This window comes from Sus scrofa, chromosome 2 (assembly GCF_000003025.6).
Source record: "Sus scrofa isolate TJ Tabasco breed Duroc chromosome 2, Sscrofa11.1, whole genome shotgun sequence".
Lineage (NCBI taxonomy): Eukaryota > Metazoa > Chordata > Mammalia > Artiodactyla > Suidae > Sus > Sus scrofa.
Genome location: NC_010444.4, coordinates 86,006,860 through 86,034,674, shown reverse-complemented (window position 1 = coordinate 86,034,674; position 27,815 = coordinate 86,006,860). Strand labels below are relative to the sequence as shown.

Below are 27,815 nucleotides of genomic sequence, written 5' to 3'. Positions count from 1 at the left end.
AGGAAAACATACGCATACACCTGCTCTTTGGAAGTGGTGTCCAAAATTTTAATCTAGCCTCAACTACTTAACCAAATTCCAGTAGGTATCATGGACTCCTTCCACGTGAATTCTTTGTGCTTGCAGCTCTAGGACAGCACCAATTCAGCAACATGTCCTCCCCCCCGCTAAAGCAGGGAACTTGAGACAGGGCCATGGTTCAGGCCAGGGAATAGAGAGAGGAAAGAACACTGGAACGGGACTGGGCATTTGACCTGCCCTCAGCCCCTTGCATACATGATCCCATTTAGTCTCACACGATCTCAGGACTAGCACAGCTCCATTAGCCCCACGTAGCAGGAGGACATCTCTGCAGGTCAATGGAACCATCATTCTTAGACATGCTACCACTGGTTGGGGGTGTGGGGGACTCTGTTGAAGTGCGTTTCAGGATGGGAGGGTCAAGTTCATCTCTAACATCACCTCAAGCTGCTGGTCTCTTGAGTCACTGCCTTCAGGATGCTGACCTTTCCATTAACTGCTGCCCCCAGATCTTTCCCACATCAGGGTGCTGGCACACGCTACTCCCTCTGCTCACTGGTCTCCCTGACTCTCTTCACCCGGCTAATTCCCACCAATCCTCCAGGCCAGTGGTTCTCAGAGCTTGGACTCCAAACCATCAGCCTCAGCGTCACCCAGGATCTTATTAATAATGCAAATTCTTGGGACCTACCTTGGGGATACTGATTCAGAAACCCTGGGGTCAGGGGTGGACCGAGAAACCTGTTTTGTAACAAACTCTCCAGGTGATGCTGATGCATGTTAAAATTTGAGAAGCACTGTTTTAGGCTTCACTGTCACTTCCTTTTTTTTTTTTTTTTTTTTTTTTTTAGGGTCACGTGAGGCATATGGAAGTTCCCAGGCCAGGGGTTGAATTGGAGCTATAGTCACTGACCTATGCCAGAGCCACAGCAACGCCAGATCTGAGCTGTGTCTTCAACCTACACCACGGCTCATGGCAACGCCGGATCCTTAACCCACTGAGTGAGGCCAGGGATCGAACCTGTGTCCTCATGGATACTAGTCAGATTGGTTTTCCACTGAAGCCACCATGGGAACTCCAACTGCCACTTCCTCAGAGAGCCTTTCCTCGACCCCAGCTCTCCAGACTGTATTATGCCCCACTGTTATTCTCTCTCATGACAGCCATTCATTTATCACCATTTGCAAATCATATAACTGTTGGGGTTTCTTTGCTTAACATCTATCTTTCTCACCAGACTCTGAGTTCCTTGAAGACCGGGACCAGGTATACCCAAAGCCTTACATGGTGCTTGCCATAAAGTAGGTACTCAATCAATGCTTATTTATTGGTTGTTTTTTTGTTTGTTTTTTTTTTTCTAACCATACCCTGCTCATGAGCCAGCCTGGCTGTGAGACTCCAGAGTCCTTCTGGAGCCCACTGTGTGGACTGTACCTCTAGACATGAACAACAGCGTGAAAGACAGGCAAGCCTCATTTACCCACTCAGAGTGAAGGCCACCCATGACCCCATGTCTCAGCCTCTCTTGTCTTTCCATTGCTGAGAAGCCACAGGAATAAATGGGGGTGTGTGTGGAGCAGGGAGGGGGATCAGGAGATAGAGGTCACTGTTGTTTATCAGTAGCTTGGGTAAGCAGTATGCTCAAGGAGGAGGGCAAAATTCTTAGCTATGTGAGAGTTTCAGATCCTGGGTAGATTTGGAGCAGCCTTGCTTTTTGCTTAGAGCCCCTCTGAAGCCAGCACAGATGACTCAGTGTCTCTGTTCACACGACAACGCGCTCTTCTCTTTGAGGCCTAATGCGTATGAGAAGGAATCAAGGTTCACTCTCCACCTTGGCCTGGTTAGACAGGTAAGATGTTCGGATTTGAATATCTTCACAAAAATAATTTTTTCAATAGACACACATTCCTCCCCATGGCTGATGAACGCTGCCTCCTGACAGGAGTGTCTCACTATGCGCATTTCACCCCAGTCTTCACAAGACACAGGAAGACCGAGGATAGCTCCTGGAGGATTATGGGTAGCTGGCTGCTGGGGTCATGACAGCGGTGGGGGATGGGAGAAGGGCCGGGGGCCTTGTCCAGGGGACTCTGGCTCAGGGGAACCTGTACCATGGACCCCATACCATACCTCAGTGTTACCTCCCCCAGCCACATGACAAGATCATGAATCTCTAAGGCAGACGTATCCTGGCAGAGGCAGCCCCTCCCCCAACCCAGCTCCACCTTGGAGAGCAAGGTAAGGGTCAGGTCAGCCATATTTCCATGTTCCTCGGCTCTTCTCTTCTAATCCCTACTTAAGAAGACCATTCTTCTCCCCACGCCGTGTCCCTGAGTCTGGGGGCTCACCTGTCCCTTCACCCCACGTCTCAATCAGCACACTCCTATCTACTCAGTCCTCATACACTTCCCCAACCTTCAGAGTCTATCATAAAGAAAACTCAGAGCAGTGGAGCCACTTGGCTGGGCTAAGACTTAAAAGCAGACCCTCTCTGCAGCCACTATGCAAGCAGTATGGAGGCTCCTTAAAAAAACTAAAAATAGAGCTACCATATGATCCATAATCCCACTCCTGGGAATCTATCCAGAAAGACTGAAACTCTGGTTTGAAAATATACATGCACCCCAATGTTCACAGTGGCAGTATTATAATAATCAAGACAAGCAAGCAGCATAAATGTCCATTACAGAGGAATGGATAAACAAGATGGGGCACATATATACAGTGGAATACTACTCAGCCATAAAAAAGAATGAAATCATGCCATTTGCGGCAACATGGATGGACCTAGAAATTATCACACTCAGAGAAAGGCAAATACCATACCAGTGACTCCATGACATCACTTCTAGGTGGAATCTTTAAAAATGATACAAATACACTTATTTACAACATAGAAATAGAGCCACAGACATAGAAAACAAACCTATGGTTACCAAAGGGGAAAGGGAGGGGAGAGGGATAAATTAGGAGTTTGGGATTAACATATATACACCACTATACATTGAGCAGATTAGATAATCAATAAGGACCTACTGTACAGCACAGGGAACTATCTTCAATATTTTGTAATAACTCATAATGGAGAAGAATCTGAAAAAGAAAATATATATTCCAAATATATATATATATATATATATATATACATTGTTACATAACACACATCAACTACATTTCAATTTTTTTTTTTAGGGACGCACCTGTGGCATAAGGAGGTTTCCAGGCTAGGGGTCCAATTGGAGCTGTATCTGCCGGCCTACACCACAGCCACAGCAAAGCCACCTCTGTGACCTACACCGCAGCTCATGGCAACACCAGATCCTTAACCCACTGAGCAAGGCCAGGGATCAAACCCGCATCCTCATGGATGCTAGTCGGGTTTGCTAACTGCTGAGCTACGATGGGAACTTCCACATTTCAGTTTTTTAAAAAAAGCAGATCCTCTGTGGGGCTCTCCCATCCCCAGTTAAAATGGAGAAGGCGAGTGAGGCCCTACTATGTGCTCGAGGCTGTGGACGCACTTGTTTTCCTTTTCTCATTCAACCCCCACAGTAACTCTATGACAGGCCCGGCGTCTCCCTTTCACAGATGTAGAAACTGAGGAGCAGAGAGTTTAAGAACCTTCCCAAGATCAAAGAGCTCGTGAGGAAGGACTTGAACATGGGCCTGTCTGACTACAAATTTCATGCCCTTGTCCCTCCAGGGAGCCTTGGGAAAGGGGTGTCTAAGTGACACCAGTATCCCACTATGGAACCAAGAGATGTCTAGTTCTATCCTGAGCACATGGAGTCCACTTTTGTCCTCTCCATCATTCATTTCTACAGCCTTGTGTTAGATCTGTAATGTTTTGGCTGATGGAAATGGCCTGTGTCTCATTTGCATCCCCTGGCCCTTGGCCCCCCACCTCCAGCCCAGCACCTAGTAGGCAGCGCTTGAGGCAGGCTACTTTAACAGGCACGGGCTTTCAGGAATGGGTCTCAGGTGGGCTGTTGCAATGGAATTCTAAAGGCCTGGCCCTGAGCTGTGTACATGCAGCCCCTTCTGACCCAAGCAGCTCCTACCCTGGTGGGTCAGTGAGGGGTGAGACACCAGGACAGCTTTTTCTTTCTTCTTCTTCTTTTTTTTTTTTTGCCTTTGTCTTTTTAGGACCACACCCACAGCACACGGAAGTTCCCAGGCTAGGGGGCGAATCAGAGCTACAGCTACTGGCCTACACCATAGCCACAGCAACTTGGGATCTGAGCCATGTCTGTGACCTACACCACAGCTCATGGCAACGCTGGATCCTTCACCCACTGAGCAAGGCCATGGATCGAATCTGCATCCTCGTGGATACGAGTTGGGCTCGTTACCCACTGAGCCACAAGGGGGAACTCCCCAGGACAGCTTCTGAGGTGTCCTCTCTGGCTTTCCACACTGTATTTCTAGAGCACAGGTTACTCTATGCCATTTTTTACCTAAACCGACAGAGTTTAGCCAGAAGAGTTAACCAGACAGAGTTAACCAGAAGTTGAAGGCAACACCAAGTCAAGTGTACGAACTACTGCAGACTCAGTAAAATACAGATCCAATTTCATTGGTGCTACTGGAAACCTTACTTTCAAAAGCAAAACAAGCAAAGCATGGGAAGCAAATGCAGTGAAAACTCACTGACTCCCATTTCTAAATATCCTGGAAGATTTCAGGTGACAGGAGCTGGCGCCCTGCCACCTCTCAGGGTGTGGTTGTCCTTGGGCCTCTCAAATCCTCAGACTCTGTTGGTTTACTAGCTTGGAAGGCCCGAGGCCTCCCTTATCAGGCGTCTGCATCAGAATCCTGAATAACAAACATCTTCTGAGCGGAGTACAAGGAAGTTGAGATTTCTCTGGGGTCAGAGGCTGAAAAACATTGAAAAGCTGGCGACAGGAGGCCGTCCTGAAATAGTGGCTAGTCTGCTGGGACCCAGGGAGGGAAGAGGGCCCCACACTAGTGATGCTGCATCTGGAGCTGAGGCCGTGGGATGCAATGGAGGGAGGCAGTTTGGGGGCTGAGGCCCCAGTGCCATGTGAGGAGCTGGGGTACAGCCCACTCTGTTCACTTGCTGGACACACACGCCACTCTCTCCTCCAGCCTAGACACACCTCCAAAGGCTGCTTCTGCACTCGGGGACCTAACTTACCTTTGCCCTAGCCAAGGAGCCCGAACTGCTCCTGCTCTTCTTTCCACATCCACCTCTGTTCCTGAACCTGCCCTGCCCCTAAGGGACAGAAGGTGTGGGGCCCCACCAGGGCACAAGCAGCAGAGTAGTCCTTGCACAGGCAGTTCTGGGTTAGGGAGCTGGAACCACGCTCCTGGTGCCAGAGCCCAGATTCAAGCTCAGACAGCAGCCAGGGCTCTGTGCCAAGGCTGCCGTGCAGCCTCACTGCTCCCTGGCCTCCCTCCAGTGCCCGTGCCAGGAAGGAACAGCCTGTTACCAGAGAGCAGTGGGCAAGTGGACGCCTCAAGCTCACACTTCTTGGTGGGGTGGGGGGCGCATGCCCTGGAGGAGCCTGGTCCCTTCTGCCCTTTGAGATGGTCAGGTGAGCATCAAGGGAGAGGCAGCCAGGTGGGAAGATAGAGACAGACACCAAATCCTGTAAGGACCCTGGCTTCACATTAATTAAAAATATTGTTTTTCAGGCCCAGGCACAAATTCACTTGTCATCACTTGCGTCCTAACAGAGGGGAAAAAAATACAATGGAAAATTAGATCCCGTGTCACAATGTCATGGGTATAAATAAAATGAAAGGCAAGCTTGACGTCAGTAATGAGGATTCTCACATTCCACTCCACTTCCTCATCATTAAACAGGCAGCTCAATTTACCCCCTCGGGTGGTGAAAACCAGTTGGTGTAAACAGGTGGGGGCTCTGACGCTGTGGGGGCCACGTTTCTTCTCCCTCAAGAGTCCCCAGTCCCACAGGGCAGGCCCCACTTCCTGGGCTGGGCGTTTCCTGGGATGCAGTGGTGCTCTCAGCCGATGGATGTCACAATTCCTTCGCTCACCCCCTCATCTTCCCCAATCTATTTTCTGTCTCTCTCTCACTTTTTCTTTCTTTCTTTCTTTCTTTCTTTCTTTCTTTCTTTCTTTCTTTCTTTCTTTCTTTCTCTCTTTCTTTCTTTCTTTTCTTTCTCTTCTTTCTTTCCTTCTTTCTTCCTTCCTTTCCTTCTTTCCTTTCCTTCTTTCTTTCTTTCTTTCTTTCTTTCCTTTTCTTTCTTTCCTTTCTTTCTTTCTTTCTTCCTTCCTTTCCTTCTTTTCTTTCCTTCTTTTCTTTCTTTCTCTTTCTTTCTTTCCTTCTTTCTTCTTTCATTTCCTTCTTTTCTTTCTTTCTCTTTCTTTTTCTTTCTTTCCTTCCTTCCTTCCTTTCCTTTCTTTCCTTTCTTTCTTTCTGCCACAACTGCAGCATATGGAAGTTCCTGGGCTAGGGGTCAAATAGGAGCTGCAGCTGCTGGCCTACACCACAGCCATGCCAGATCTGAGCCACATCTACGACCTACACCACAGCTCACAGCAACAAACACCAGATCCTTAATCCACTGAGCCAGTCAAGGATTCGAACCCACATCTTCACGGATACTAGTCATGTTCGCTACCACTGAGCCACGACAGGAATTCCTCTGTTTTCTTCCACTCAAATTTCCCTTCTCAGGGGCAGCCAGCTTGTCCCTTCACCAGACTGCCTAGGAATATATGGAGGTGATATTTCTCTTCCTGCAGAAGAGGAAGGAAAGTACAGGAGGGGAGAGATGAGTGCCCTCTTGCACAGGAACCAGCTGGTATAGATGGTGGTCTCTGCGGCTCCCTTAACTCAGAGGTGCTGCTGAAAAGCAGTGTGCCAATCAGCCGGGGGAAACTGATTCATATTTTAAACATAGTCTGGATTGTGATGCTCTAAAGGGAACCCATGGTAAATAATTCTGTAGTAAAAACATTCTTTATAAATCTAGCTATTCCTCTATTAGATTTTCTCCAAGTATTCAGCATCCCTGTGCACCAAAGCCAAAAACAGACACGGTCTGGTCTACCGTCTAACACCCTGTTTTCATCAAAGGGCATTTGACTTCAAAGCACACCGAGGAATGCTGACAAGCGGTGCCACACTTATGAATAAACCAATGTCTGTAAATAAGGGTGGAAAGACTGGGGTTGGTCTTTATCTGGTTTTATGTCTTGACTCTTGGGGGTTATCATCCAACCTAGGATGTGTGTGGAGTCTGTTCCTAATTAACAGTCTGTCAAACACTGAGATGATAAGTCTTTGTTCTGAAATCACTACCCATTTAACGGGAATTTAACACGATACATGTAACATGACCTCTCCTCTGTGCCGGGGACCATTCCAGGGGAGGGTGTACTGAGGTGAGCAGGATCCAGCTCTGGACATCTCTGGTCTGGTCTGAAGGACGTGATTAGCAGCAGCGGAACACTGGGAAAAGAGAGTAGCCTTTGTGTCCAGGAGATAAGTGTAAAATACAGTTCTGCCCCTTCCTGGCTGCTCAACTTGACCTGCCTCAGAGGCTGGTGAGCATGGCATGGATAACCCGTGGAAGACGCTGGGTCCTGTGGGGACACAGCAGTGCTGGTCCCTGTTCCCTCCTCCCCCACTCTCCAGCATTGCATCTGCTCTGCTGCCTTGAACGGAAACATAAAATGGGAAAGAAAATCACTGTTGCATATACACACGTAAGACAGTGTTCATTCCCTCAACCCACCCTACACACACATATGCAGGCATGCACATAGGCATGCAGGGTTTTTTAAAAAAAAAATTTCTATAGTGATTTTTTTTCCATTATAGCTGATTTACAGGGTTCTGTCAATTTTCTACTGCACAGCAAGGTGACCGAGTCACACATACATGTATATACACTTTCTTCTCCCATTATCATGCACCATCACAAGTGACCAGACAGAGTTCCCAGTGCTACACAGCAGGATCCCATTGCTTATCCATTCCAAATGCAATTGCTGGGCATGCTGGCTTCAGATAGATGTGACTATTCCAGGACAGATTATAATGTTATTTTTAGAATTAGACTTCTAACTCTGCTTCTGTTCAAGAAGTAGATTGGACTGATAATGGGCTGAAATGGCCTTTGGTCATTTTCCTCCCCATGTGCACTCAGCAGGGCAGGGTTTGGTAGGACCCAGGCCTCAGGCACGTCTCATTTTGTGTCTCATTGTGGCTGCTGAGGCTGGCTCTGTGGCCTGAATGCTGGGAGATCTCTTTCATAAGCCATGTTTCCGAGACCACAGAAAGTTTTTTCCTTTCCCATAAGAATCTCAAGAGGGAATGTGGTTCTTCAAAAATTGTGCCAGAACTGGCCGAGAGCAGAACCGTGAAGGAGAAGTGTTGGTTTCTCCCATCACCTTCCCTGTTTCCTCTCCTTAGTCTAAGTATTCAGCATCCAAATACCACTCCTGGCTTCTAGAACCTTCTCTGATAGTCCCTATCTGTTTCAACACCGTTCAAGTTCTCATCTTCCGTATGTGTCAAAGCTCAGCCTTCCTCTCACACCTGTTCTCTGTTAGGTGGATATGGGTTAACCATGAGGTAAGGGGGAGATTTTACGCCAGCTGGGTGAAGGTCTGGTTTTTGTTGTTGTTGTTATTCTATTCTTTGGTGTGATAGTTAAGGAAGCCCAGCTGTTTGTTTCAGACCTATTTTAGGTCTCTTGTCCTGCCAGGGGAGGGGATAAAATAGGAGGCAGGAGCCTTGCATCCTGCTTAGAGGTTGGATGTTCCACTAACATACAGTGTTTTGTCCTTCTCCTCTGAACTCAGCTTGTCCCTGGCTCATAGAGCTGAGGGTCAAAATTTCAGGAATTTTGCCACATTGCTGTTAAACACTACCATTATTAAAAGTTATCTTAAACAGGCACACAATTAAATAAATTCTATTAAAGCAAGGGTACCAGTAATCTGATATATGGCACAAATTAACCTATCTACAGGGGAAAAAAAAAAACTCATGGACATAGAGAATAGACTTGTGGTTGTCAAGGGGGGAGGGGGAGGGAGTGGGATGGACTGGAAGTTTGGGGTTAGTAGATGGAAACTGTTGCATTTGGAGTGGATAAGCAATGAGATCCTGTTGTATAGCACAGGGAACTATATCTAGCCACTTGTGATAGAACATGATGGAGGAACAATCTAAGAAAAAGAATGCTTGTGTGTATACACACACACACACAAATTGGGTCACTTTGCTGAACAGCAGAAATTGACAGAACACATAAAAAATCAAAAAAGAAAACATGGGTACCATGATATCTAAATCTCATCATTCCTAATTATTCTATTACACTCACTCATCTGGGAACTTGAAGTTACGGATATCTATGGGTCTCCATGGTGGGAAGACTACATCTGGTGTGTCACTGCACATTTTTTCCCACCTCTGTGTCCAATGACATCATACAGGTAGCTTGAACTCGGCCAGGGTGGGTGGGAGTATTTACACCAGAGAAGTTGGTAAACACTACAAATCAGGGCTCTACTTATTGCCTCGTCCCCCATTGAACCAGCTGCTGAGCATCCCTCGGTGTACCATCATCTTGCCCCTACTGGGCTCAGAAGCCAGATCTGTGGTCAGCTGGGAGTGCTGATATCCAACTGCATGGATGTGGGGAGAGGTCCGTGGGACCTCCCCAAAGCTCTGCTGTGCCTTTCCAAAGCCACTTTGCTGGGGTACCTTCGGACACTCCCTTGTTGGTCACTCCTGCTTTGTCCTTCCCCCACCAGAGAGCCCTGTACCCTTCCCCACCCCCAACCCCCACTCCCAAAGCACACACATTCTGCTTGGGGTGATTCTGGTAAGTCCAACACAATTCTGGGAATGTGAGGCTGTGGGCCTGCGGGGAGGGGGTAGAGGTCTGAAGCGTAAGAGGGGAGAAGGGCAGCAATGGAAAGTTTTAGCCATAAGGTTACTGCACATACTATCTCTCTTGGGTCCCACAAGTTGACTTCAAAGCCGGGAGCTAGCGGTTCTCCTTGGTTCTCCACTCTAGACATTTTCTTGGTAAACACATACTGGAAATGTTGGGTGAAGGACTGAGCAAGTACAAGCAGAGCTAAAACTCTGACCTCTGGATTTCAAGACACTTAGTGCTTTTATTTTCCCCCGTGAGCAGATCAAAGGGCATCATCCTTAAAAGAATATATGGTGTCTGGTACTGTATGAAGCCCTATCACATTTGTTATTACACACCACTTTTTTTTTTCTCTGAAGAAAGGGCATATTTTCTGAATCTTCAAATTCCTTAGCAGATGAATAATAAAAGGTTAGTATATACTACCAACATGTATGACTGCTGGGCTCAAAGAAAACTCAAATTACTTGAAGATGAGTTTGCTTCTTTTTCATCTGATTCATCACCCATAACCTGTTCTGCAACTTCTACTTCTAGAATATAAAACTGCAGCATGTTCTGAATTCCATTCCTCAGAATAATGATTGAACTGGGGCAGCTGGTAAAAGGAACTTGGAGTTTCAGCTGTACGATGCCATCTGCAAAGGCTTTATAGGTTACATCTCCTCCATCTTCCTACGCAGTTGGTCGTATTCTTGTATCTAACAATTCCTTAATCCCTGCCACCACTTCAGCATCATCTTCAGATCCTGCTTCTCCTGAAGGTGTTTCTTCAGTAACTAAAGGTAAGCTAGATGCAAAGAAATCCATAATTGTAGCATAAATATCTGGTTTTAGTCAATTCCAAACTAACTCCTCATTTTCCTTTGTGATGGTGATGATATCTGGTCCAAAGAAGACACTTTTTACTCCTTCAGTCCTAAATAACTGCCTAGCCAGAGGGGAGCGAAATGCAGCTGGTATGGGAAAATCATGGTCTCTGTCTCAAGAACTGGTTTTCCAGGAATAAACTTTAAACTGCTGGGATTTGGAGTAGCTTGTGTTTGAATAAACATGTATTTCACTGGGCTACATAAGGTTGCAGGTAGTGGAAAAGGTGGTCTCTGGACAAACTGATGCAGAGGCTGTTTCTTAATAGTATATGGATTCATCATATGACAGAATCACCTCTCCAGCCCCGTGGCAGCTGCAGCAGCTCCCCAGCCCAGGTGGGCTGTCAATGCCATCTTAGTCCAGAAGCCTACACACAACTTTTAGAATGACCCTGTGAGAGGTGCACCACAGACATTACTGCCCCCGTTACAAACTAAAGGGGTCAAGAAACACATGCTACCAGACTGAGCAATGCCCACCTGGCTAGTCTGTCAAAGAGCTGGGATCAAGTCTCACAGTGCTGGCTGGTTTTGAAAGTGTCACACCTTCCAAAGGGAGGAAGCATGACATGCCAATTATTTTAACTGGAAGCCAACCATGGAAGCCAACCATGGGCTATCCGCTCTCTCTTCCTCCTCCAAGGACCCTCCTTTTAGCTTTTCACCTGACTCCAAGGCATTGAACTATTGAGAGGTTCATCCTGGCCATGGAGGCCATTTATTTACCAGAAAGTAAGATTAGAAGTTGACCTTCAGTGTCCTTAACAGATGACACCAGAGTACAAAGAAGACCACAAGGCCATGGGACCACAAGGCCACAGGATCCGTGGGGAAAGCTAGAGCTGGTGTAGAAGCTCTGCTTATAAAACAGAATATGGAGCCTTTAAAGTGTGAATTCATACATCATAAGCATATAAACAATTTTTATGTGACTATGGTTTATTAATTCCTGACTCAAAGACTAGATGACATTAAGCCTTATTAATTTGCTGGCCAGTTGGGCACAGACTAGGAAGCAGGGGGAAGGAGAGAGGTCAGCTTTTGCAAAACAGCTGCTTAACCAGTCCTTGAGCCAGACCCAAAGAACTGGGGAAAAGAAACTCCTTATTGTATCCTTGTGAGTGAGAGTTTTTGTTTTATAAACTGTAACTGGAGAAAAAAAATTGTACCACATTGTTAGTAGTGGTTTTCAAAGGGGAAATGAAGATTTTTTTATAAGTCCCACTATCAACAGTTTTCAGTAGATAATAACCTTTCTTTAGTCTTCTTTATGCTTTCAGAAGCATGATAATAATACCTTAAATTTTTCAAGCATGCCAGCCTTTCCAAAGTGTTCTTGTCTATTACTTCAACTGAGCCATGTAAACACTTTATGTAAGAATCCTATCCTTAAATAAACTAAACCAAAATCTCCCCAAAGACAAAAGAAATACAGAGAGAGACATTACACTGAGGGGGGCAGGAATGCCATACGGGCCATTTCTCCAACTCCCTTTCTTCCCGGGTTGCTGTGTCTGTTTAGGGTCATCATAATTTTATCTCTGACCCTCATTCCTATCACAAAATTGAGTTCAGAAGGTATTCTATTTGCTCTTTCTCTTGGTGTTTATTTATATGCTTGCCTCATGGGTAAAATCAATGGCAAGCTGCTACTAATAGTTACACGGGAGTTCCCTGGTGATTCAGTGGGTTAAGAATCAAGCACTGTCACTGCAGTGGCCTGGGTCGCTGCTGAGGCACGGGTTCCATCCCTGGCCCAGGAACTTCCATATACTGCAAGGGAGGGAGGGAAGGAAGGAAGGAAGGAAGGAAGGAAGGAAGGAAGGAAAGGAAGAAAAGTTACACAGAGATCATTTTACTGTAACTTTCCCGTAAGTAAGATTAATGCTCCCTTTTAACCTGTCTTCTTTATTTGAAGTAAAGTCTGTTTAGACCTTAGGTCTGGTTAAAGCAAACATGGGAATCAATTCGTTGTGCAAAGGAGTCAATCATGACTAAGAACTATTATGAATGATTAATAATTATTTGGGACCTACCTATAGACTTGTATCCTGGGAAAGGCAATTTACAAATTAGACCCCTGTGGTCTTAAAAAGTGGCTCATTTTATCTCTACTCATTGGTAAGATCAGGAACACTGAATTATTGGGTAGTAATGGGCTGGCTTTCTATTAGCTTTTTTTTTAGCAAATAGATTTCATTTCATTGGTTGCATCTGTGGCAGGCAGAAAAATTCCTGGCCCAGGAATCAAACCCATGCCACAGCAGTGACCTGAGCCTCAGCAAGAACAACACTGGATCCTTAACTGCTAGGCCACCAGGAAACTCCTCTATAAGCTTTAATATTCCTGTTTCTGCATTACTCTTACCAAGTAAACACACCCTCAATATTAAAATAAAGACTATTCTCACCAGTGATAAACGTATAAATTATCTTGGTCTTGGTGATCATTCCACAATATATATGTATATCAAATCATCATAGGAGTTCCCACTGTGGTGTGGTGGGTTAAGAAACTGACTGCAGTGGTTTGGGTTGCTGCAGAGGTGGGGGTTTGATCCCTGGCCTGGGGTGGTAGGTTAAAGGATCCGGTGTTGTTGCAGCTGCAGCTCAGATTCAGTCCCTGGCCAGGGACCTTCCATATGCCATGGATGTGGCCATTAAAAATCATCACACTGTACATTTTACATACATACAATTATACTTGTCAATTATTCCTCAGTAAATTTAGGAGGGAAAAAGAAAATGTATGCTCACTAAACTCAAAGATAACATCAAGATGATTTGGTGGGGAAGGGTGGATGGCTTAATTATATTTCAACACATCACTGGGGGAAAGGAAAAGAAAGAGAAACAAAGGGGGACAGAGAGAGAAGACAGGATTCACAGGGTACAAAACAGAAAAGATAGCAGCACTACTAAGAGTATTCAGCTGTTCCAAGGCTGAAAAACAAAATAAAAGGACCAGAATTGGCCAAAATATCCAAACTTTTTGAATATTCAGTAATCATTTTAAATTGGAGGAGGGAGAGGATGGAATATCAATAAATGGTATTGGGATAATTTGCTTACATTTTTGAAAGATAATTCAGGTAGATTAAAGATTTTAATGCTTTCATTTTAGATTTAATTTTAATTTTTGATTTAAAATTTTATCACTATAAAAGTGCCTCAAATTGGAGTTCCCATTGTGGTGTAGTGGAAACGAATTCGACTAGGAACCATGAAGTTGCGGGTTCGATCCCTGGCCTCACTCAGTGGGTTAAGAATTCAGCATTGCTGTGGTTGTGGTGTAGGCCAGCAGCTGTAGCTCTCATTCAACCCCTAGCCTGGGAACCTCCATATACCCAAAAAAGCAAAAAAAAAAAAAAAAAGAAAGAAAGAAAAAGCCTCAAATTATTAAAGAATAGTTGTATAATACTGGGGATAACAACACTAAAGACATCAGCATTAAGAAAAAGACTATACATTTGACTTTGTAAAAACTAAAAAAAGTTTGTAAATGAAAAGCATCTATGATACCAGTCCTTTTATCAGACACACATATTAAAAAATATTTTTTCACAACCTACAACTTGCTTTTTCATCTTCTTTATTTTGAGAACACAACGACATGGATGAATCTCAGAAACATCATGCTTTGTGGAAAAATGTATATATTGTTTGATTCCATTTATATGAAGTTCTAGAACAGGAAAAATGAATCTAAAATGTTGGAAATTCGATCCATGAAAAATGGCACAGGGGAGTTTTGCAGGGTGACAGAAATGTTCCATCTCTTGATGGTGGTCATGGCTACGTGAGTATATACATTTATCAAAACTCACTGAATTGCACACAAAGTCGATGCATTTTATTGTATATAAATTACATTGTAATTACATTGAAAAAGTTTCATCACAAACATCAAGGAAAACGACAGTGAGAATATTTGCAACATCTAAGACAGACAAATCTGTGAGGTCCTAATATACATAGAACTCTTACAAATCAGTAAGGAAAATATGTACATACCCGTAGACAAGTGGAAAAGCACCCAAAAGAATAATTCATAAAAGAAGAAATACAAATGGCCAGTAGGTATGAAAAAGACTCTAACTCTTTATAAATCAAAGAAATATAAATGAGTATAATGACATTTTTATTATTTATCAAATTGATTTTTAAAAATAAATACTTCAGTTTGGTGAGGACTGGGAGAAAAAGATATTTTCAGATCTCTGGATGTGTGTGTGGCGGGTAGCATCTTCCTAGAATGAAAACTGTCGACATATATCCAAAGTCCTTTTGCTTTAACAGGATGTCTAGGGAACTACGGTGGGCATACCCAACCATGATGGCTGGAGAACAAAGGACATCCGTGTCACCAGCCTGGGGGATGGAGTCACGTGACTGGCCAGCTAGGTTATACCCTCTCCTCTGCAGCAGTATATTTGATTGAGTCCCACTTAGACCCAAGAGAGTAGGGGAGGACTTCCCCAAGAGAAGGAATAAGAGACAGACTAAAAAGATATACATTTTATGTCAGGGGGTAAGCAGGCATTGTCTTACCTCCATGCTCAGCCTCTCCAACTTTATCCCGCTGGGGCCACGTTCCTGGGGTATGTAACAAACAAGCCATCAAGTAAGTTCACTCAGGTCTCCTGTGATGCTTGCCATTCCATCATCCCCAGGAGGGACTGGGGGGATGGTACCTCCTTCTTGGTTGTGTGGGACCTGTCTCCCCTGCTGTGATCACAGGTGATGCGTGTAAAAAAAAAAAGAGTAGGAAGAGGCCACTCCTAAGGGAAAACTGGAGCCCCAGAAAAGGGCTATTTTAACCTAAAATATGCATATGCATGAGATGAGCCTGCCATGGTTGTCCAGCAGAGGAGTTAGTAAAGATATTCCACCCAGAGGCCATCTGTTCCAGGCTCCAGCCACGGGGGAGCTCAGGGCTGGATGATCACTCAGATGCCTTTTTTCAGTCCTTACTAACCAGTCGCTCCTTTCTTTACTTCCCTGCTGCGATCTGCATCAGTCTGCTAATGACTTCCAAGTTGTTCTTACTTTGTTTCAAAGGCATTCAGCCTGTCTCCTTAACCAGCAGGAAAACCACAAGTCAGACCTTCACTCCTTCCTTAAGCCTCCCTTGATTACCCTAGTCTGCGATGATCTCCCTCCTTATCCCTCGCAGCAATAATCACATTCTGGTTTACGGCAGATTTTCCTTTGTTGCCTTGCATTCCTTTATATTTTTAGCATCAAGGTTGACTCTGTGTGTAATCACATCTTTCTTCCCCACAGATTTACCTGACACTTCTTTATATCCCCAGCTGCGTACAGCATGCAAGGGCTAGGCAGCATTGCCTAGTGGTGCAACACCCGGCCTCCAGAGTCAGATACCCCGGTATGAATTCCAACTCTGCCACTTACTAGCTGCGTGACTGTAGCAAATTCCTTGGCCTCTGTGTGTCTTCTTTATCTGTAAAATGAGGACAAAAGCAGCACCACTTCGCTGGGCGGTAATGAGGGGTGCGATCAATGCACAGCAAGTGTTTAGCACAGCACTTGACCATTGTAAGTGCTTGGTAAATGTCAGCTATTAGTATGTAATGGCTCAATAAATACCTGCTAATTGAATGGCTCTACTTCAGAGGGACATTAAGGAAATAGAGGGCTTCTCTAGAGTAGAGTGGTGTAAACCCCACGATGCCCTGAAAAGGGGAAGCAGAACCCTAGAGACTTTGTGTACCTGGCTCCACAGGACAGGTCAGATATTACCATGGCACCTTGGGTTCTAACCGAGAGGGAAGAAATGTGGGGAAAGAAGGGCCCAAGTGAGGTTTTCTAAATGGGCAAAGGACCTGAAGTGACATTTTCCCAAAGATAAACAGGTGTCTGATAAGCACATGAAAGTATACTCAATATCATTAATCACAGGGAAAGACAAATCAATCACAATGAACTCCACTTCATATTCCCTAAAGTGATTATAACAAAATAAATTAATAAATAATAACAAATGCCAACAAGGACATAGAAGAATCAGAACCCACCCTGCACACTGCTGGTGGGAATGTAAAATGGTGTAGCCACTTTGGAAAACAGTCTGAAAGATCCTCAAACAGTTAAACACTGAGTTACCAGATGACCCAGAAATTTTACTCCAAGGTATCCAACCAAAAGAAATGAAAACAAGGTCCACACAAAAACTTGTACTAAATGTCTGTAGCAGCATTCTTCATAATCGCTCCAAAAGAGTAAGAGAAGAAGTTACTAGAGTAATAATTCAGTCAACAAGTATTTTATTGAACACCTATTATGGGCAGGAAAATGACCTTTCTTTTCTTGGAGTTTATTAAGAGTGTAAAATCTGGGGTGTGCCCTCTCTTTGCCATCACGCCGTTATGGTTCAGGCTTCAATGGTTTCTGACCTGAATCGCTGTGATTGCCCCTAACTAGGCTGCATGCCCATCCTGTTGTTTTCTTTAGCAACCTGTACTGAGCAGAGTTAGGTGAGTTTTCTAAAATACTTGAATACATTTTTTCCCTCTTTTCTCAGCTGCACCAGGACATACAGAAGTTCCCAACCCAGGGATCGAAAGCCACAGGTGCAGCAACACAGGATCCTTAACCTGCTGCAGCACCACAGAAACAAGCGGGATCGTTAACCCATTGCATCACACAGTGGGAACTCCATAAAAACACCTGAACACTTTATTCCCTTTCTGAAAATCTCCAGCAGCTCCCCACGGCAGAGTGCTCCCTCCTGGATCTCCATGAGCAAGTGCCCCACTTTCCAAGGGTATTTGGGAATCCTCTAGATCTTTACTTGGCAAATGTCTTGTCCCCCTTTAAAAACCAGCTCAAGTGTCAGCTCCCGCAGCCATGCTCTTCATCTGTCAGAGCCCACCTAGAAATACCCAAACTACCTTCTGCAGTCACAGGGAGTGAATTCGGTGCAGGGGATTGGTTTCAAAGCAGGTGATGAAAAAGCACTGAGTCACCAACCAGGGGACAGTGAGGTAAACCAGAGAGGAGCACCAGCAAGAAGCTAGAAGGGCAATCGGAGGGGACCAGAGCGAGGGGTTGTGACCACCCCATGCAAGCTGTACCCCAAGGGGCCCCTATAGTCATGGCAGAGACCCAAGTGCTGGGAAGGAACAGGGGAGACGCGTGGAGTTGCCTCTGCTGCCCTCCTATCTGGCACCACTGTCTCCCATTGGCTGAACCAGCCAGGAACCAGCGCTGCTGGGCCTGGAAGGGCTCCTCCCCACCCCCAAGACCAAGAGGGCAGAGGAAGAGCAGGGGAGGAGGGCTCCTCTTCCTGACACGAGAGAGAGAGGGTCACCACTGTCACCGTCTCTTCCGTGCCACTCCGAGGGTATCTTTTTTATAACCTTGATCCCACTGGGCTGTGATTTCTGTTTACAACTCTGTTCCTAATAGAGTATGGTATTCCACAGGGTAAGACAATGGCCTTATTTACCTTGGTGTCCTGAGCCCCTGGCATAATTCACAGCACTAAGAGTCATTTAATCTTGGTTGGGTATCTATTGAAAGGAAACTCCTGAAGTCACCTCCAGCTAGCCCTCCTTTTTCATCTCCTTGTTTGATGTACCTCTGTTGACTGTCTCAACTCTGAGCACTAAAGGATAAACAAGGAGCCTGAGGTCCATTCAGCTCTCTGGGTCTGCAATCCATAGCCTTATACTTAAAATCCTGAAAACACTCCCGACGACAAATCCCAGTAATTATTTATACTCAGAGCACCAGCAACATATCCGTCTTCTACCTTCCCACAACTGCATGAAAATTATCCATGGCAACTTCCAGATCTAAAGGTATCTTCCCTCTCCCACCCAAGATGTTTCTAGGCCGCCTCTGCCTGCTGTTCATCGGTGTGTGCTCCGGGTAAAGAGACTAATTTTAAAATCGGTTTAAGCCAAACATAATTAGGAAGATAAATTAGCTGCCCCCCCCTCAATTGCATAATGAATGCCCAAGGAAAAATTATTTTGTTATCCACCACTTTTATTATCTGGGTAACATTTTCTCTGTCATCACTGCAGTGGATACTCAGCTGAGAGGGTAGGGAAATAGCACAGAACTTAACTTCTGACCTTGACTGTCTATGCGATGATGACCAAAGGAGAAAAATGGGCTGTTTTGGTTCTTCTTATCTTGGATTTATAACACCAGCCTAGCTGCATAACGAGGGGGAGTAGAGGAAAACACCCCGGTAATTACAGTCAGACAATCAGGGTCCAACATTTCGTTCTGATTTACTGCTGGACGCTCAGGGTCACCTGGAGTAACCTCTCAGAAGTCAGTTTCTTTACATGTACAGTGAGGATGACGATAACACCTACTTCAATGGCGATGAGCGCAACACATGGTCACCATCCCGTTTCAAGCATTTCATAGGAATTAATTTCTTTCAGCTTTGCCTCAACTTCATGAATTACCTACTATGATTTTCAGTTTACACATAAGGAAACAAGCATAGAAAGATTAAGTAACTTGCTCCAAGGACTGTAAAAACTGAGGGTGAATTTAGACAGTGAAATCATTAAGGATTGTCTGAAACATAATAGGTGCTCAATTATTTCCTTTATAAGCCCCCCTTCCCCTCTTGCCAAATTAACTGTTCTTTATAGAAAATGTTTTTTTCTTTTTTAAATAAAGCTTTTTGGGCAAGGGGCCTTCATCCTTCGCTCCTAGCCCTGCACTCATTGTAGTCTGTGCCTCAATGTCCCCACGTAAAATGAAACATCGGACTATGCCAACAGCCCCCAGGCCTATGAGCTGGACCTGGCCTGCGGTTACAGTTACACTGCAGAATGTTTACATTTATAAAAAGTAGTCATCAATGTTTAATAATCAGTAGATTTTCCATTCCCTCTCTCTCTCTCACACGCACACGCACACACAGGCGCACACGCACACTCAGGGTTTCTCGAGAAATGAGCCCAGCTGGACCAATGGGCTTGCTCTCATTCCCACAGGTCAACATTCACCTCGAGTTGAGTGTGGCCACCTCCTTTTACAAGGGACAACTGCTCCCCAATTTACCCAGCCCCCATATCCACCACTTCATGCAGACAGAAGAGTCTATAACTTCTAGGCTCAGGGATCCTTGAGGTCTCTTGCGTCCACCACTGAGAGCCTATGATTCCCTGACACGTGAAAGCAATTCCTAGAGGAAGCATCCCTGAGGGCACCAGGGACTTTCACTGAACGCTGTCGTCTCAGGGTGACCAATTCACCCCAGTTTATGTGGGACTTGCCTCTCGTTTATGATGAAGAGACCTGCATTCAAGGAAACTCCTCGGTCCCAGGCCAACCAGGTCAGTCACCCCATGTGACATGTCACCAGATCACCCCCCTAGCAGCCCCACCTACCTGTGAGACGGGGATGCCACCTTAGACTCTTGTGCTCCTGAGCCTCTGTGGGCAGCTCTGCAGTGTTAGGAGAGCTTGCCTCGTACCCCCAAGGTGTATTTGTTAAGGGAGCTGGGGTAGGTCACCTGAGAGGGCCTGGACCTGGTGGTTCCTGGCTGGTTCTCCTGACTGGGCTCCTTATGGCCTTAGGTGGGCCATTCAGTCTTGGCCATCTGTTCATTCAACAGATATTTATGAAATGCCTCCCAGGTGCCAGGCACCATTCTAGACACTGAGGATACAGCAGTGAATAAGAAAGTCCTTGCCCTTAGAGAACTCATGTTTAGAAGAGAAAACAGACGGTAAAACAAGTACACAACAGCTGATGGAATTTCAGGTGGTGACAATGCCATAGTAACGAAACCATTGGCCCTATGGGAGAACCAAAGTCCACGGAGCCATGGGGGCCTTCAGCAATTCTGGTTGGTTCTGAGGAGCACCAGGAGTGAGTCAAGATTCCACCTGGCTTCCTGTGTTTTGAACAATATGAAATTTTCTTTTTTTTTTTTTGCCTTTTCTGGGGCGACTCCGCACAGCATATGGAGGTTCCCAGGCTAGGGGTCTAATCAGAGCTCTAGCCACCAGCCTACACCAGAGCCACAGCAATGCGGGATCCAAGCCGCATCTGCGACCTACACTGCAGCTCACAGCAACACCAGATCCTTAACCCACTGAGCGAGGCCAGGGATCGAACCCACAACCTCATGGTTCCTAGTTGGATTTGTTAACCACTGCGCCACAACGGGAACTCCACGAAATTCTTAAGTTTGGGATTTTTTTGACTAAGGGCTACATGCTACAATTCAATTTTTCAATTATAAAGGTATCTCAGTGAAGAACAGCTTTATGGCTATAATCCATATCAATATCAAACCCAGTTCTTATACAGATGGATCAGAGTTTCACCCAGTCAAATCCACCCAAATAACAGCGCTGGGGTTGAGAAAAGAGAGAGGCCAACCTTACCAACAAACTGACATTTTATTCAATAAAGTGCAACTGGAGTCAGGAGCCCATGTGCTAAAGCCAAAAGCAGAAAAATGAATGAATGAATGAATGAATGAATGGACTGTCCAGTAATTGCCCACCTCCCCCCAAAAGAGCGGCATACTGCCTCAATGAAAGAAGTAACTACTTATAACCAATTAAATAAGGGACACTAGCGCAGAATGCCTTTCATTCATTCATTGCCCAAATAGGTATTGACTACCTACTATGTGCCAACACTGTTATAATGAAAGGAGATGATTCTTGGGAAATCTCAAGTATTTACAGTATTTATCTATATTTAAAATAACTTTTATTTTTTTGATTATAAAATAATAAATTGTTCTTCATAATTGTGAGACTTCAAAAAAGGAATAAAAGCCATCCTTTAGAACAGGGTTTCTCACCCCCGGCACTTTTGACATTTGGGGCTGGGTCATTCTCTGCTGGGGGGGCTGGCCTGTGCATGGTGGGATGTTCAGCAGCAGCCCTGCCCTCTGTCCACTAGAAGCCACCAGCATCCCTCCAATGCCCAATGATTAATACCAAAAATGCTCCAGGTTTAGCAAATGCCCCTGGTGCGGGGGGAGTTGCGTGTGCAAAATCACCTCAGATTGAGAACCGCTGCTTTAGGCAATCCAGTCTGCTACACAATAGGGGCCTCAGAACTGAAAGCCTATGGAAAGAGACCCTTTTTTTATCTCCAGGAGGAACAGGCAGATTTCCTACTGGAAGAACCCTCGTGTGCCCCTTCTCCTCCCTGATGCCAAGACACCAGTCCTCCAGAGAAAGGCAGCACTGTCCCAGGTCCGGGCTGGGAGGACAGGGTGGGGGTGGGGACAGGCAGTCTTGGGCTCCGCTAAGGGGATCAGTGGGCTTCTGAAGCTTATGCTCTGTGCGTCAGAGCTGCTGATCCAGGCCATGCCCCAGACCTGCACACCTCCAAATGAGCTCTGCTAATAACCCTGGAAGAAAAGGGGTTAGAAAATCCCCTGTGGAAGGCTTTTGCACCCACACACAAGTCTAGCAGTCTGCAGCTACACGAGGAGGATTCAATCGTGCCTGTCCATCTTGAGCTCTGCTGTGAGGGAGTCTCAGAAGCTGGAAGCAGGCGTGCCTGCCTGCCTGCACCCTGCAATACAGACTGTACAAAGGGTCTATTGTGCACAACCTAACCGAACACAGAACCAACAAACCTGCCTGGCCATTCAGCCCCAGCCTGGCTGGTTCTTCAGAGCAAACACGGATCATATGGAAGCAAACATTTTCAGTAGGTAGAAAATGTCACTGTGAGCCCGAGTCAGGCACAGCATTTGTAGGTACTTTAATGGGTCGTGGCTTCATGGAACAGAAGAGAAATTAGTTCTCTATGTTACCACTGAAAGGCTCAGATTCAGTGGTTCCCAATCACAGGAAGGAGAGCTGGAAGAAGAAGAGGGAGAAGGTGAGGGAATCCAGGCTCTGCTTTTATTCATTCATTTCCCAAACACTTGTTGAGTTCTCCCCAGGCCCGACACTGCCTGGGGAGAACTTAACTTTGGATGGGACTCTTCAGGGTTCACTAAATTAAAAGCACCGGGAGAGTGATAGTAACATAAACGAGGAGACCAGGTTCATGCCCCCCTAAAGGGGGTGCCACTCCTCAGCTCTAATTGCCTGCTGCCATAATGTCCTATAATTCGCTGTTCCCAAATCTTCTGGATTTTCACGAGACACTGGAAAAATCCAGGATTTCTATGGGAAATCTTTTCATTTTTAAGCAAAGGCTGAAACTTTAAAATAAAAACAAAACAGAACAAATTGCTGGAAAGTGAACAACAGTGATCCAGTCTCCAAGCCTTCAAACCATAACTTCAGCTTTAGAGCTGATGGGGAGTAGTGATTAAGAGAGAGGTACCTGGAAGGGGTAAGAAGGGTGCCTGGTTCTATCTCTTACTTGCTGTGTGACCTTGGGCAAGTTACCAAACCTTCCTGTGCCTTGCTTTCCTCATGTATAAAATGACCATGGTACATTTGCAGCAACATGGATGCAACCAGAGGTTATCATACTAAGTGAAGTAAGAAAGAGAAAGACAAATACCATATGATAACACTTATATGTGGAATCTAAAATATGGCACAAATGAACCTATTTACAGAATAAAAACAGATTCACAGACATAGAGAACAGACTCTATGTCAAGAGGGAGTGGGGAGGCAGTGGGATGGACCAGGAGTTTGGGGGTTAGTACACGAAAGCTATTACATTTAGAATGGGTAAGCAACGAGGTCCTACTGTATAGCACAGGGAATTATCTGATCTCTTGAAATAGAAGGTAACAAAAAAAGGAAATGTGTATATATATCTGAGTCACTTTGCTATACAGCAGAAACTGGCACAACATTGTAAATCAACTATACTTTAATAAAAAAAAGAAAGAAATGAGCACGATAAAGTATATGGTGATTGAAATGAGAGAATGCATGCCTATGCCTGATCTATAATAGCTCAATAAACATGAGCTACCATTTTTACAGGTCATCTGAGCCACTCTCCCAGGAATCTTTTTTACAATACCCTTGGCAGTTGAACTTTTTTTTTTTTTTTTTTGTCTTTTTGCTATTTCTTGGGTCGCTCCCGCGGCATATGGAGGTTCCCAGGCTAGGGGTCAAATCGGAGCTGTAGCCACCCGCCTACGTCAGAGCCACAGCAACGCGGGATCCAAGCCGCATCTGCAACCTACACCACAGCTCACGGCAACGCCGAATCGTTAACCCACTGAGCAAGGAATCGTTAACCCACTGAGCAAGGGCAGGGACCGAACCCGCAACCTCATGGTTCCTAGTCGGATTCGTTAACCACTGCGCCACGACGGGAACTCTGGCAGTTGAACATTTGATCACTGCTTGAGTGCTTCCTGGGACAGGAGGCTGCTGGCTTCTCAGGGAATGCCAGTTGTATAACAGTCCCCAGACCTCAGTGTTCATTTATTGCTCATGTCCCATTCAATGTGGTCAACACATAGGGTGCTCTCTCCTACTCCATGCCCTGTGGATCCCTGTGCCATTTATCTGGTGGGCCTGCTATCTCCCAGGACCTTCCCAGAATCCTCTACTGGGTTCTCTGCTTTCAGCCAGCCAAGAAAGAGAGAGAGATTGAGAAAATATCAGGTGCATCACACGTTTCCATTTGCCAGAACCCTGGCATACAGTCTCAATCTAATCGTAAAGGAAGCTGGCACATGAAATGCTCCCCTGCGTCCAGGAAGAGAAAACAGCATTGGTGAACACCTAATCTCCACCATGCTCTGCATTCATATAAATACAAGTCTGCAGACTGAGAATGTCTGCCTGTTGGCCCCAGGCTCGCCCTTCAGAGTAACATGCACAGGACGGCAGGAAGACACAAGCTCAGGTGCAAGTAGGTTTGGATTTGAATCTCAGTTCAAATACTTGCTAGCTTCGGACCTCGGGCAAATTCCTTAAACTCTCAGAGCCTCTCATTTGAAAGATAGAGATGGTAATTACCTCCCTGGGTGGTAATAAGGAGGGAATAAGAATATATGTGTTGGCACACTGCGTAAAATCTGATACGATGAGCATCTAGAAAGTGCTCAATTAATGTTGGTGGCTCTCCTGGTCCTCTCCCACATGAGAGTTTTCCAGGTTTTTTTGTTTGTTTGTGTTGTCTTTTTGTCTTTTTAGGGCCACACCCACAGCATATGGAGGTTCCCAGGCTAGGGGTCGAATCGGAGCTGTAGCTGCCTGCCTACATCACAGCCACAGCAACGCCAGATCCGAGCTGTGTCTGCGACCTAAGCCACAGCTCACGGCAATGCCAGATCCTTAACCCACTGAACAAGGCCAGGGATCAAACCTGCAACCTCATGGTTTCTATGGGATTCGTTTCCGCTACATCACGACGGGAACTCCTCCAGGTATTTTTAAATGACTATAATTATTTCTGTAAGTTTTCTCTTCTAGTTTCCTCGGCTATTTTCATTGTTTTTACATGATGTCATTGCCAGCTCCCTCACTCTCCTGATGGCTGTTCCATGTTCCCAGTTTGTCAAGGGACCAAATATAATGCCTGTTAGGTTTCTCTGGAAATAGACCCTGAGGTAGGATTTGGATGCAGATAAGTGGGGCGGGGGGTAAGTTACCTTAGGAAACAGAAGCGAGGGAAAGAGAGAAAAATCCACAAACGAGTAGGTTACAGCTGTGGTTCAATTGGGTTCAATCCTGTAGGGGGCTCTGAGGAACCATGTAGAAGGCACCTTAGAATAGTCCCACATTCCATGTCCTGTAGAATGGGAAGGCTGGGCCATTTATCAATGAAATCCTGTTGTCACTGGTTTAGCACTGCCTCCAACCCAGGGATATTAACTGCCACGATGAACTTTTGAAAGAGCAAATTAGGCCTGTGATTTTAAGGTGAAATGGATAGGAGAATTGCTCCCACTTTGTTAAGAGTTTGGAAATATTTAAGACTCTATAAGTCTCTATGCTGTTCTATTTTGGTACCTGTATAAGACATTTGGAGCTGACCCACCTTGGTGCTGATCTGTTGACTCATCTCCTTGGTGAGAAGCAGCATCTGGGCTTGGAAATGGTCTACTTCCTTGGATGTGCTTTCAGTTTTTCCGATTCCTGTGTGAAGCGTGTGGGTTTAGCTCCACGATGAAGGACTCCAGCTACTGTAGGACATCCCTGTCTGCAAGTTCAAAGACAACAAGAACAAATATGAGTTTCAGTCTGTCTTTGGGGGGGTCCTGGCTCATGTTCATGCGATCTAGTCTGCTCATGATCTTTCTTCCTGCTTACCTGTCTATGGACTTCAAAGGTTTGACGGGGGTCAGATCTGCTTCCAAGTTCACACCGCTTATTGGAGCATTCAGTTTCTCAGAGGTTGTCAGACTTGACCTTATTTTCTTGCTGACTACCAGCTGGAGGCTGCCTTCGGCTCCTTGCTGTGTATGATAGGTAGCTCATGACAAAGCAACGTGCTCTTTCAAAGCCAGCAGTGGAGAGGGGGTCTCCTAGCAAGATAAACTGCAATCTTAGACGAATTGCAATCTTATGTAAGATAAGCATGTACACATAACCCACATATCCAATTGCCTTTGCCAAATTCTACTAGTTAGAAGCATTGCACAGGTGCCATTCACACTCACAAGGAGATCACACAAGTGTGGAAACCAGGAGGTGGGGAATGTAAGGGCTACCCTAGAGTCTGTCCATCCCAGTGTACCCTCTGGTCCCCAATGATCTGTGCCTTTCCCACATGAAAAAGATGTTTACTCCCTCCCAACTTCCCCAAGAATCTCATACCATGATAGTCTCTGCTCAAAGCCTAGAATCTCATCATCTAAATCAGGTCCAGGTATGGATGAGGCTCCTTGCGTACAGTTACTCTTAGTCTACAAAACTAGACAAGCTGTCTGACTCCTAACCGTTCAATACACAATAGAGGAACAGGTATAATAAAATACTTATAGACATTCTATTTAAAAGGGAAGAGGGTACATGGAAGGTAAAAAGGAGTTCTCAATCCAAAGAATTTCTGAAATCCTTGCAAACTCTTACCAGAGTTCCTTGATTAGAGTCCAAGGCCTGGGAATCATCCACAATAGCTCTCGATTTGGCCCTCTGAGTCATGCCATCTTTTTCATGAAAGGTAGCACACTTGCAGCTGAGTACTTCATCATCCTGCTTCTTGACAGTAGAATTTTGGAGCTCTAGCCTCCCTTCATTTGTCCTCATTCTGCTTCTTTCAGTTTAAGGTGGCAGTGCTTTTGCTGAAATAAATTTCTTAAATACTTTGTGGGTCTCCTGTCAATTTCCCTTACACGGAAGCCACATCCACCATTCTTTTTGAGACAGGTGCACCTTTACCTAGGGTAAAGACATTGAGATGGTTAAAGGGCAAGTCAGACTTCCAAAAAGCCTTATTGTTTGCGATGTTGTAGGAGGCATACTTTTAATCTCTAGAGAGGGCCCAACAGTTGTGTGTCTGAATACCTTTCTGATCCTCTGATTTTCCTGAGGTTTTAACACAACCTTGGAGAATTACCACTCGGCTTTTTTTTTTCCCCCCCTAGGCCAGGGCTTATCTCTATGCCACATGCTTGAAAGTCATTTCTTACTTTTAACACTTTTTGCCCATTGGAGAGACTGTGAGAATTTTCAAAATCATCAAGTCCTGGTTCCTTTTTAACTGTTCTTTCCTCGATGTATCAATTCTCCTCTTGCATTTTACTCTATGTGGCAAGAAACTGGGGGTGCCTTCAACACTTGGCTTGGAAATCTTAGCTAGATAAACAAGTTCATCACTTTCTTGTTCTGCTTCATGCATTACTGCAGGAGATAATTTTGCTAAGCTTTCTGTTACTACCCAACAAAGACCCCTCTTCCTCCAGTTTCCAGTACCACATTTCTCACTTCCTTTCGAGCCCTCACTGGCAGCACCTTCCAAGTTTGAATGTTTACTAACAGTCTGTTAGAGGCAACTTCGGCATTCTCTATCAGGCTTCTCAAAATTCTTCTGGTCTCTAGCAGTTCCAAAATCAACCCCACTGTTTTAGGTATTTGTTACCTCAGCACTCCATTTTCAGGCAACAAAATATTATCTTGTGTTT

General features: G+C 45.3%; 1 protein-coding gene and 1 pseudogene across 2 annotated transcripts in view; both read right to left on the bottom strand.

Moving 5' to 3' along the window:
- The window catches only part of PDE8B (phosphodiesterase 8B), a 316,607-nt gene extending 289,122 nt beyond the window's left edge, over positions 1–27,485 (bottom strand). Inside the window, exons 1-3 of one of the 2 annotated variants that reach the window (XM_021084468.1) lie at positions 26,764–27,485; positions 26,002–26,216; positions 25,730–25,891 (exon numbers count right to left, since the gene is read on the bottom strand). In XM_021084468.1, the coding sequence (XP_020940127.1) occupies positions 25,730–25,774 (45 nt within the window). In that variant the 5' untranslated portion in view covers positions 25,775–25,891; positions 26,002–26,216; positions 26,764–27,485. The remainder of the gene's footprint in view (positions 1–25,729; positions 25,892–26,001; positions 26,217–26,763) is intronic. The other variant, XM_021084469.1, reaches the window with a different exon arrangement.
- On the bottom strand, positions 9,834–13,314 carry LOC110259404 (annotated as a pseudogene).